This window comes from Geotrypetes seraphini, chromosome 10 (genome assembly GCF_902459505.1).
Source record: "Geotrypetes seraphini chromosome 10, aGeoSer1.1, whole genome shotgun sequence".
NCBI classification, from domain to species: Eukaryota; Metazoa; Chordata; class Amphibia; order Gymnophiona; family Dermophiidae; genus Geotrypetes; species Geotrypetes seraphini.
Window position 1 is genome coordinate 28206277 of NC_047093.1, and position 12936 is coordinate 28219212.

Here is a 12936-nt window from a genome sequence, read left to right on the forward strand (position 1 = left end):
TACTGGTGGACTGACCTCACCAGGCTTCACGAGGTGGTTCTGCCTGGGGGGGTGTTTACATGAATTTTGTAGGTACCGCCCTGGCTTTTTCTTCCAGAGGTTGTTTCTTTCAGTGCATGCAGTCCTTTTCGGAGTCCTGCTTGGAGGGGGGGACGGGTGTTCATGACTCCTTCAGAGGCTCCTCCTCCATCCGTCCAGCCCAATGACTCAATGCGGGTCCTTCCCTTGGTTCTGGTCGGAGTCCAGTTGTGGGAGTTTTACCAGGGGTGGGCTGGGATCATAATAGATCAATGGGTCCTAGAAGTGATTTGGGATGATTATTCTCTAGAGTTTTCCCGACCTTTGCCAGATTGTTTCTTCTCCTTGTCAGGCAATTGGAAGAAGAGGGCTTTTCAGCAGACACTGCTCAGGTTGCTAGACCTCAAAGCAGTAGTGCCAGTGCCTCCTCAGGAGATTCACACTGGCAGGTACTCCATTTACTTTGTGGTGCCCAAGAAAGAGGTGTCTTTTCAGCCTATTTGGATCTCAAAGGTGTTAACAGAGCTCTCCTGGTTCCGTCTTTTCGTATGGAAACCCTGAAATCTATAATTCTCATGGTCCAGCCTGGGGGATTTCTGACTTCTCTCGATATGATGGAAGTCTATCTGCATGTTCCGATTCAGGCCTCCCATCAATGATTCCTTTGTTTTGCGATTTGGAGAGAGAATTATCAGTTTTGTGCACTTCCCTTTGGTCTGGCCACAGTGCTGCGGATGTTCACCAAGATTATGGTGGTGGGGGCAGCGGCCTTGCGCAAGGAGGGCATTCTGGTACACCCCTATCTGGACGACTAGTTGATTCGAACAAAGTCATTTCAGGAGAGCTCCCGGGTTACGTCTTGGGTTGTGGAGTTTCTTCAGTCTCTGGGCTGGGTAGTCAACATGCCCAAGAGCCGGTTGGCTCTGTCTCAGCATTTTGAGTATTGCAGCATTCTTTTCAACACCAGCTGAGGGAGAATTTTCCTTCCAGAGGCCTAGGTGGCAAATTGCAGATGCAGATTCGCTCCCTGATGGAATGCCAATGTCCATGGGCACTGGACTTTATCCAGGTCTTGGGGCCCATGGTGGCCTCTCTAGAAGTGGTCCAGTGGGCTTGGGCTCACAAGCGTCTTCTTCAGTATGCAGCCTGCGCAGGTGGCACCAGTCTTCCAATCTGGTTTAGGAAGTGAGTTTCGATCAGTCCCAGTGAACAGTGCTTCTCACGGATGCCAGTCTCCTCGGTTGGGGGCTCAATGTCTCGGTTGTTTGGCTCAGCGCAGCTGTCACCAGTGACAGTGTCCTGGTTGATCAGTGTTCTGGAGACAAGAGTCATTCAGCTAGCTCTGGTAGAATTCCAGTCATTGCTGGAGGCCAAGTCAGTTTGAATTCTCTCAGACAATGCCACAGCAGTGGCCTATGGCAATCATCAGGGGGGCACCAAGAGTCATCTAGTAGCACCGGAGACCTCTCTTCTCATGGAATAGGCAGAGGCTCATCTTCGGGACATCTCAGCTTCCCACATTTCAGGTGTGGATAACATCCAGGTGGATTTTTTTCAGTCATCATGCACTGGATCTCGGCGAGTGGTGTTTTGGGCTGGAAGCCTTCGAGTTGATTGTTCAGTCAATCATGGACCTCATGGCCACAAGTGTCAATGCCAAAGCTTCAAGGTTCTTCAGTCAATGCAGGGATTGCCAGGCCGAGGGGATGGATGCTCTGGTGCAGGTTTGGCCGAAGACCAGCCTGCTGTATGCCTTTCCACCATGACCTCTGGTGGGCAGAGTTCTTCTTCGGATTGCCCGACATGCAAGCCATGTGATCCTAATGGCTCCAAATTGGCCCAGGCACCCATAGTACACAGATCTGGTTCATCTTCTCATGGCAGATCCTCTTTCTCTGCCTTTCTTGGCCGATCTTCTGACCCCAGGGGCCCATTCCAATGTTCAATTCGGGTCCCTTTTGTCTTACAGCTTGGCTCTTGATAGGGCTCGCCTAAGGAAAAAGGGATATTCAGCTAAAGTGGCCTCCACTCTCTTAGAGTCTCGGAGACTTTCCACCTCTCGGGCTTATGTGTGGGTTTGGCATCTCTTTGAGGAGTGGTGTTCTGTGCGTAGCGTGGTTCTCCTTTGCGTTACTTTGCCTCTTGGAGTTTCTGCAGGATGGCCTCCAGCGTGGCCTTGCCTGGTCCTCCCTTAGGGTGCCAATTGCCGCTTTGTCTTCCTTTGCAGTCTTTTGCATGGTTGGCTTTTGGCCTCTTCCCCATATATGATTTGATTCTTGAGAGCTGCGAAATTGCTTCAGCCACCAGTTCAGCTGTCGGTTCCCACCTTGGATCTCAATCTGGTTTTCTCTGGGCTTGTTTGTCTGCCTTTTGAGCCTCTCGGTTCCTGCATGTTGAAGGACCTTACTCTTAAGGCAGTCTTCCTGGTAACCATTACTTCCGTGAGACACGTTTTCGAACTGCGGTCCTTTTCCTGTAGGCCTCCCTTCTTGGAGTTCTCTAAGGAGCAGATCGTGCTGTGGCCGGTTCCCTACTTTCTTCCGAAGGTGGTTTTGCCTGTTCATGGGTAGTCGGGAGGATTCTTTGGAGCAGAGACAGTTGTGCAAATTTGATGTGCATAGAGTCCTTTGCTCTTATGTTCAGCAGACCAAGGAGTTCTGTAAGTCGGATCGGCTTCTTTATTTCTTAGTGGGCCCTCATCCACTTGATCCATATGTAGAGATGGCCCTACTTCCCACCCCATCCCAAATTTTTTTCTCCACCATTTCAAATATGTTTTAGAAATTTTGAGTTTGATAAGAAAAGATAATATATTGAAATAAAACAAAAACATCAAGGAAATAAAGTGATACCTTTTTTATTAGACTAACTTATGCTGGCTTTTACAAAGCTGCAGTAGGGGTTTCTGCTGAGGACAGGCAAAGGAAATGCTCTGATGCTCATAGAATTCTTATCAGCATTTACCTGCCTAAGAGTAGGCCCAAGCCTATTAGGCCTATCCATCTGGGTAGAAACCTCTACCGCAGCCTTGTAATAGGGACTCTAAGTTAGTCCAATAGAAAAGGTATCACCTTATTTCCTTGATGGTTTTCTTTTGTGGAGAAATTAGGTCCTTACCTCCTAATTTTAGTCCCTCCAGACTGGCACAGAAATGGATGGGTTTATATTCCTCTGCCAACAGGTGGAGACTGAGACATTGACTTTTGGCTTTAGTACAAATGTGTGGGTGGGTGGGGAGAGGGGGGATTGAAAAGAGAGATGCCAGATTGAGAGGGGGGGCGTGCACCAATAAAGATGTTCACTCAGAACATTACAGTCCCTTGAGCCAGACCTAGGAGTGGGACTTATCTATGATTGAAAGACTTAGGGCTCTTTTAATAAACTGTAAAGCACGAACGTGCTAGCATACAACCACTTTAAGAGGCTTTGCAGTATTTTTGCAGTTACCATGCACATTAAGGACCCTAATAAGCTTCCAGTGCAGGTGATCGAGGCAGACAGCGTGCCAGACTTTAAGAATAAATGTGATACCCATGTGGGATCCCTACGAGAGTCAAGATAAGAAAATTGGGTCATTAGGGCATAGACAGGGGGTGGGTAAGCAGAGTGGGCAGACTTGATGGGCTGTAGCCCTTTTCTGCCGTCATCTTCTATGTTTCTTCTAATTATATATATGCTGCCTATGAAATCAGTGCTAAGCGTAATTCTATAAAATTTACCAGCACTGTATAGAATCATGCTTAAATCCACCTAAGCACTGCTACATGTTTTAACTTTTAGGCGCACCCATATAGGCCAGGTTTATATTGGCCTAAATGCCTGCGCCTAAGCTGTGTGCCCCATTGAATGCAAGTGAAAAACTGGCACACAATTAAAAATGCCCACCCACTATCCGTCTCTTAACCACACCCACTTTTAGACATAACACTTTGCTATGCACCTAGCAATTTGTGGGCATATTTCAATTAACTCTAAATAGCATCAAATATGATGTGTCAGTTGCCAATTAAATTATGGACATACATTGGGGTAGCTGATATATATGCATAACTTTAGGTGCCAAATATAGAAGTTGGGGGTAAGTGCAGTAGGAGGTGTGTCATGGGCAGAGAGTGGGCATGGAAAGAATTTAGTAGTTCGCATGTTGCACTTACTGTGCGTTAATCAATTAATGTGCAATTAGCATGGGATCACTTAATTCCTCTGCACCAAGTGCCATGTGCTAATGGACATATTTACAGGGGCCTGTATACAACATGCTGGGTACCACTACCATTGTTCCCTCTAAGCTGAGCGGGACTCCTCCATCTACAGATGTGGCAGCGAGTGATGCTGTTTCGTATCACATTTTCAATAGCAAGAGGCGGGCAAACTCCTTAGGATGCCGGGGAACCTACCTGTCCCTAGTGATTGAAAATACAATATTGAAGCATCAACCCCCACTGGCATTTGGAGGACTCTCACTCATTTTAGAGGGTACAGTGACCCCCCCAACCCCAACCCCCCCAAAAAAATTGTCTCGTTAAATTTGCAGCTATTGCCGCAGTAACTGCATATTTTACTGTGGTTTATTAAAAGGGCTTCTTACGCAGGACTAGGATTCCTTAATGTAATCCACACTGCAAATAAAAATCCTCTATGAAAACTCATTCAGAATTATTTGTGGATTTATTCTAGAGACAAATAAGATTGCCTTATATTTATATCTGAGTCTTCTTGCTTTATTTAGGGTTGGTGAGGATAAAGCACCTAAGATGCCTTATCTTGTGCTTAAACATGATGGTACCATGATGGCATCCAACCCCCATCAACTTATTTTAGCGTGCAACCTAGATATCAACAAGTTTCCATTTGATTCGCAGATGTGTGAAATATCAGTTTCACTTTGGTTGCATACAGGTATTTTACATCCCTAAAAATATATTTTCATTTTCTTATTATCAACAATGACTAAGAACATAAGCATTGCCATGCTCAGTCAGACTGAAGGTCCATCAAGCCCAGCCTCTTGTCTCTGATCGTGGCCAATCCAGGTAACATTACCTGGCAGTATCCCAAAAAGTAGCAGAATATTCACTAGCGCATAGCTCTTCCTCCCTGAACTGAGTACTCTTCTTCCCTCCACCCAAGGATTTCCTTACTCTTAACTCCTCCCTGATCCACCTCAACCACTGTTCACATTTTTGCCTTTCATTCTCATGAGGTTCTAGCATCTGCCACAGCCAGCAGATGGTGGACTGAAGACCATCCTACCCTATGCTCTTTGCACTGCCCTCAGCATCCCCTAATGGCCAGAGCAACAATAGCTGGCTCCCAGCAGACATCATGCCTAGTGTTTCTAAAACCATAAAGTTCTATGACCTTAGAGGAGGAGATAGTGGATGCTGTGAATAGGCAGATTGGATGGGCCATTTGGTCTTTATCTGCCATCATGTTTCTGTTTCTAATGCAGAACAGAAATATTTGTTGGGGTATGCACCTTGGGGGCAGGAAGAGTGAGGATTTACAGGGAGCTAAAGCAGGGTTTATGTTGGGGGGGTTCAGAGCAATGGTGTAGCAAGGGTGCGAGACGGCCAAGGTAGTGGTGTCCCTTCCCCGCCCCCTCCTGCCATGTGCCCCTTCCGTTCCCCCCTATTTCTAATTTTCCCAGCACGAGCAGCATCTCCCACTTGCTGTCGGCGTGGGCTCTCCCTCTATTGTCACTTCCTAGATGTGGACCCACAGGGTTGGAGTTACTGCTCGTGTCGGCGAACAGCTAGAGGTACAGGGGGGGGAGTGAAGGCGCATGCGGCAGGGGGAGCAATGGGAAGAAGTGGGGTGGCAGAGAGGAAGAGGGGTGCTGGCGCCCCCACCAAGACAGTACCTGGGATGGGCCTCTCCCCTTACTACACCACTGGTTCAGAGAAAGACCTTGTGTGTTTGTGGGGGGGTGAGGGAAGATCTAAGAGAGCTAAGAGATGTGTGTACCTGAGGGAAGGGTCTAAGAAGGATGAGATAGAACCGGGGTAGGGATCCTGCTGAGGGCAGAAAAAACTAGAGATTGAATTTGCAAAGGCAGGTGGGGAAAGGGTTCAGGTTAGGGGGGAGGGGGGGAGAAATGAGACTGTTGGGGGAGGGGAGAAAGCTGGGAGGAGGTGTTCTCATTAAAAGAGCCAGGTTTTCATGCTAGGCAAATCCTATGCAATTAAAAGGGGGGGGGGAAACCCTGTAAATACAGAATGCAGAATTCCTTCAGGAGTATTACTGTAGAAACAAAAATGCTTCCACATGCGGATGCCTACCCAGAGGCATCCAAAAGCAAACTATTAATGAAGCTCTAACAGGGGAAAATCTTTGAGAACAAGTCTCTGGACTTCTACCTCAGTGGGCTGCAAGCTTCAAGTCCCTGAAAGTACGTCGCTCTGAACATCACCTTTCTCTTCCTGCCCCTACAGCCAAAGAAGTGAGATTGAGGTTCCTGCAGAACCCAACTGAAATAACCAAAGAAAGCCAAGATCTCTATTTAAGCTCTGGAGAATGGAACTTTACGAAGATAAACATCATAAAAGAAAATCTGACAGACGTTGAAGTATATCCAGTAATCGTTTACAAGGTATTAGACTGTTGAAGTTTTTATATATATATATTTATATATTTTTATTTTTTTGCATTTTTCCAATTACAATCATACAGCTTGAATAGAACAATATAACATAATAATAACTCAGAAAATCAGGAAAAACAATTATTATATATTTAGTCCACAATATTATGTTTAAATCTTTTTTATTAACAAGAAAACCCCCACATACCAACAAATGCAAAATGGCAGACAAGAATTGAAATTATACAAGACAGGGACCCCCCCCCCCCCCCAAGAAGACAGGACTCTGATGTCCTCCTAGGTTACAAAGGCACCCCTATCCCAACCCCCCCCCAAGCAGACCCCCCCTGCACCCCCTCCCCAACCCCTCCCATCCCCCTCCCCCCAAATCCAAGAACAAGGAAAGAACCAAGGTCATACAGGTGGGGTGGGATACACCTGAAGTCTGTTCAAAATGCAACTATGACTCCAGGGAGGCAAAATGTTCAAATAAGGAGAACAAATACGGACAAAGTCTCTGCTTCTGCGGCGAGAGGAATAAGCCATAGCGGCCTCCCAGCCCAAAAGTTCATATAATTTATTCCTCCAGTATCAGAAGGAGGGAGGAACATCAGCCAGCCAGTAATTCAAAATACACTTTTCCCCCAGAATATAACATTTGCTCAAAAACAATTCCTCAGCAGAGGTATAAACAGAAAACACAGAGAAATGAGCAAACAGCATATGAAATAAGGAGAGAGGGACAGGAACACGCAACAGGCCCCAAAGAAAGGAAGCCAAAGCCCCCCAAAAGCCCTGAATACTTTCACAACTCCAAAGGCCATGAAAGTAAGAATTCACCTCCTAGTCCACCTCCTAGTCTTCAAAAAAACAAAGAAACCCATGGTTTAACGTTTCCTTAGGGCTTTTAAAACAACAAGTGCGATCAGTGGAATGCAAATGGCGCTCCAAACCTACCCAGGATAACTTAGACAATTATAATAAACACTCACAGCATTATCGGCAATCAAATTAATATTACTAAGAAACAATTCTATGCTAGCAAAATTTCTAAAACTAATAACTCAGCTTACCTTATTCAAAATTCTTAAGCAACTAACAGTATTTAAAAATGAAAAAATCAGTCAAACTGCAGAATACCCAACAGCTCAAGCATTAGCAAACTATTTTCAGGAAAAAATTACATTGATCAGATCTAAAATCACAAAGTATCTACCGTTTCAATTTTCGCTAGTCCTTCTGAAAATGACAATGTAACCACTAGGAGCAAGACATTTTAGGCTTCACTATCCAATTTTCTTCTTCCTTCCTTAAAAGCTATTGAAAACATCTTACATTGTATTAACATTAAAGGTTCCAAATTTGAACCCATTCCTCCTTTTTTTCTTAAAAGATATTTCACAGTATTCGGGCCATATATTCTTCAAATTATCCACTCTTGCCTATCTACAGCTAATATCCCACCAGAATGGAAACATTCCATCATATCCCCAATCATAAAAGATCCAAAAAATAATCTTGACGATTGTTCTAACTACCGTCCAATAGCAAATCAACAACTGTCAGATTTTGTTGAAAAAACGCATGTCCTGCATCCTAATCAAACTGGTTTCCGAATAAACCATTCTACAGAATATTCTTTACTTGGTCTCACTACAACTATAAACTACTATCTTGACCAACATAAATCAGTTCTATTGATCTCTTTAGATCTTGCAGCAGCGTTTGACACTATTGATCACCATCTCTTATTGTAACGCCTTTCTTCTATAGGGGTTGCTGACCAAGCCCTTGAATGGTTTCGCTCTTATTTTTTTGATAGAGCCTCTACTGTTCATTTCAATAACACAGTTTCAAAATCCTATCACTCTAACTTTGGTATTCCACAAGGCTCCATCTTATCACCTCTTTTATTTAATATCTATTTGGCCCCTTTCCTGACCCTCTGCCAATCAATAGGGTTTTCTGTTTACGCTTATGCCGATGATCTACAATTATTGCACCCAATTGATCCCAATAGCCAAACAGAGATTCACTCAATTAATCATAAATTAAGTAAAGTTCATGACTGGTTAAATTCTAACAAACTTTCTTTAAACATTTCAAAAACTAACACTCTCCTCTTCCCCGGTAAAGAGGGAGCACAATTAATTTCTCCAGTCACCATTGAAAATACTTCACTTCCACCAATCACAACTACTAAAATATTAGGTGTCCTTATAGACAATAAATTAACATTTCGCCCACAAATTAGTGCATTGGTTAAAAATTGTTTTTATAAATTAAGGATGATTCGATCATTGGCCCCGCTACTTGATGTTAGTTCCCTGAATGTTCTGATTCATGCACTCGTAATTTCAAAAATTGACTATTGCAACTCATTATTAAAAGGGATCTATCATAAAGACTTAAAACGCTTGCAGCTTATTCAAAACACAGCCATTAAGATAATCTCTGGCGCAAATAAATTTGATCATGTCACCCCTTTGCTTCAAAAAGCCCACTGGTTGCCTGTCTCACACAGGGTAACTTATAAAATCGCCCTTCTGACATTCAAAACTTTGCAGACCAATACACCAGCATTCATAGACAGACTTTTGATCCCATATGACCCGCCGAGAGCTTTAAGATCTATATCTCAATACAATCTTAACATTCCATCCTTAAAAATAATTGGTACTCGTCGCACCTCCATTTTTTCTGTGACAGCCCCTATGATCTGGAATACTCTTCCTTTAGACTTAAAAATGGAAAAAATTTTTAAAAATTTTAAAAGCAATTTAAAGTGCTTTCTTTTTAAAGATGCTTTTAATTGATTAACTGAAACTTAGAGATTAACCTATTCTTGTTTTTTACATTCATTTTCCCAGTCCCTTTTGTGTTTACCTTAAATGTTTCTCACATTTTCTATTCAATTGTATTTCTCCCCCCCTTCCTATTTGTGTTTAGGGGCCTTTAGGTCCGTATTTACCCAGTATGTATTTGCCGTCAGTCTAGTAATTTTTTATATAAATATATGTCTTAATTGTTAAATTTGTTTAAATGTTTAAATGTCTTATTGTTAAATTTGTTTAAATGTTATTTTAAACCTTGTTCAACGCTTTGTAGTTTCGAAAAAGCGTTTAATCAAAAATCTGAATAAACAATAAACAATTAAAGGAGATCAACAGGAAATAACTCCAATAGGATAAAACAAAATACCGAGAAAGCAGCATAGCTCTGGGTTACCTACAGCTGGTATAGCAAGCTAAACATTATCGGCTACAGGTGCTCCTCCTCCTCTCAATTGAATAAATTCTAACAGCTGTTTGGGTTCAAAAAATAAGTAACTCTTGTTTTGATAGGTAATAAAGCATTTTACAGGAAATTTTAACAAGAATGTTCCACCCAAAGCCAGGATTCTTGGCCTTATTGCCAAGAACTCCATCCTCCGCTTCTGGGATTTTTGAGCCATATCAGGAAATATACGAATTTTGGCCCCAAAAAACAGATCATTCAAATGACGTAAATACATAATCACGGTCATTTTCCAATGCTAAAGTAACTAATAGAGTTCTTCTCTCAGTTACCACCTCTAATGAACTTTCTAGAAAGGTTGTCAAATCTAAATCTCCCCTTTTATCTCCTTGAATCTCATTAGGAGTTGAAACCTCCACAGAACCTTATAACTGCAAGTAATTAACTCTTACTATTGGAGGTAAATTATCTGGTGGGATACACAATATTTCCCTGAAATATTTTCTAACCATCTCCATAGGAGAGATGACTGGAGATTTAGGAAAGTTCAAAAGTCTCAAATTATTCTTCCTCAGCTGGTTTTCAAAACTCTCCATTTTTCTAACCATATAAGTTCTTTCTTTTAATAGTCCAAAGTTTATTTGTTCTATTTCAGAGAGTTATGTCTCCTGTTTCCCTAAATTCTCTTTCATTTGAGCAATATCAACTCCTTGTTGCTCAACCTTGGAAAAGACTGTTCCATAATCAGTGGATAAAGTAGTAATAGAAAATTTAAGGTTAGCATTTATAACCGATAGAGCTTGCCATAGTGCCTCCAAATCAATTTTTGAGGGTCTCTCCAATGCTCCAAACTGCAAGCTGACCCCTCCCGAAGCACCTCTCACCTCCAACCCGGTGTGGGGCAAATGGTCTTCTCCGGGCTCACTCTCCTCCATCACGGCCTGAGCTGGCCTCCCTCCCAAGCCAGAAAATGACGATTCCATCCTCAGGAACAACGCTTCCAACTCTCTCACCATCAGTGTGCTTCTGGGTTGAATTGGCACCATCCGCTGCTCAGGGCTCAAAGACGCCCCTTCTACCTACACGGGGTCGCCCGAGATCTCCATGCTTACCCCCAAAGTAGTAGCCACAGATGCACCTGAGCGGGAGAACACCTCCGCTATAGTCGCCTGGACCATCTGCTGTTGGATTGCCAACACCGCCATAGGGGTGCTCCCTTTCTCTTTCCCATTCCAAGGTAGGGGAGGATTACACAGCAGACTTGTAGCGGCTCAATAGTGGAGCCTCCTCTCAGGCGTCTGCTCCTGACGCCATCTTTGATTGATCCTTTGAAGCTTATACTACACACTACTCTATGAGGCAGGATGCCTAACTCCCACAACGCTTGTCCGAAAAGGGGGCACAGCCTTGGGCATGTCAGGGCCATTCCAAATTGTTACACTACCTCAGCGTATCTCATTTGAGTACCAACATTTTCCACCAGGTTTCAGCAGGCGTAAGTCCAGTGCCTAAAGTTTGGGCCCAGAAATCGACACTTAAAATATAACTGAATAAAAGCTAGTTTTTTAGGGGTGTTTTTTTTAGAATTGTTCTTAGTGACAATCTTGTTTAGTAACTATATTTGAGCATGATTTAAGGAATTCCCCCTCACTAACTCATTGTTGTTGTTTTTTTACAGATATCCATGGAAAGAAGACCAGTTTTACATGTGTTGAACCTTATTTTGCCTACAGCCTGCTTTCTGTCGATGGATATATTCATTTCAAGCATCCCAGAGCATTATGACGATAAGATCAGTTTCAAAATAACACTGATTCTTGGAGTCTCCGTTTTATCCTTGATACTTAATGAAATCCTGCCTATTACCTCCACTAATCCTCCCCTAATAGGTATTTTCTAATTTTTAATTATGTAATACAAGCGGTTATGCTAGATAGCTCAAAGAGGCTAGATGAAGAGGAAAATGAACAGTCACCTAATATTGGAGTGGTGAATGCAAAATTTAAGAAAACAAAAAGCTTAAGACAACATATTTATACAGGAGAATGTGAGGGTAAAGGCTGAGAACAGGAGACCCATGTATTGAATTACAGTCCTTACCTGACATTACTTAGTAAACATAAGCAAATCCAAAATCATATCCTGTGTTTCTATATGTTAGAGCTCTAACTCAGGGATAAAAAGACACATTATATTTAATACAGGAAAGGGACTTGGGAGTACTTGTAGACAAGTCAATGAAGCCGTCCATGTAAAACAGTGAACAGAATGCTAGGAATGATTAAGAAGGGGATCACAAACAGATCTGAGAAGGTTATCATGCCACTGTACTGGGCCATGGTGTGCCCCCATCTGGAATACTGCGTCCAACACAGGACATGGTACTACTCGAAAGGGTCCTGAGAAGAGCGACTAAAATGGTTAAGGGGCTGGAGGAGTTGCCGTACAGTGAGAGATTGGAGAAACTGGGCCTCTTCTCCCTTGAAAAGAGGAGACTGAAAGGGGACATGATCGAAATATTCAAGATATTGAAGGGAATTGACTTAGTAGAGAAAGAGAGACTGTTCACCTTCTACAACGTGGAGAGAATGAGAGGGCACTCGCTAAAGTTAAAAGGGGATAGATTCCGTATAAACATAGAGAGTGGTAGAAAACTGGAATGCTCTTCCGGAGGCTGTTATAGGGGAAAACACCCTCCAGGGATTCAAGACAAAGTTGGACAAGTTCCTGCTAAACTGGAACGTATGCAGGCTGGACTCATTTAGAGTACTGGGGGCCGCCGCGTGAGCGGACTGCTGGGCACGCTGGACCACTGGTCTGACCCAGCAGCGGGCAATTATTATGTTCTTATGTTCGGATGATAGCCCGCTGGAGTTGCCGCATATGGGTGGGAACGCAACTGCTTTCCTTGGGCCAGATATGACCTTAAGCCCCAATGCACAAGCACCGCATCCGCAGCCTCGGATTACCAGCTCTCCACGGAGCGAGGAAACCCCAGAGGAAGGGTTGTTTCCTCTTCTCGAGGCAAGTGTAGCAACAACGGAGGGCTTGGAAGTAGGGGCACTCCAACAGGGGAGCCCAACCATGGGACCTGAGGC

The 12936-nt window shown here is 43.5% G+C and overlaps 1 protein-coding gene across 1 annotated transcript; it reads left to right on the plus strand.

The window, feature by feature from the left end:
- Window positions 1-1270: 1270 nt before the first annotated feature.
- On the plus strand, window positions 1271-11738 carry LOC117367906 (5-hydroxytryptamine receptor 3A-like). The gene is made up of 4 exons (XM_033960988.1): window positions 1271-1392; window positions 4748-4917; window positions 6453-6610; window positions 11517-11738. Exons 1-4 carry the CDS (start codon window positions 1271-1273, stop codon window positions 11736-11738), a joined length of 672 nt encoding a protein of 223 aa, XP_033816879.1.
- Window positions 11739-12936: the final 1198 nt, after the last annotated feature.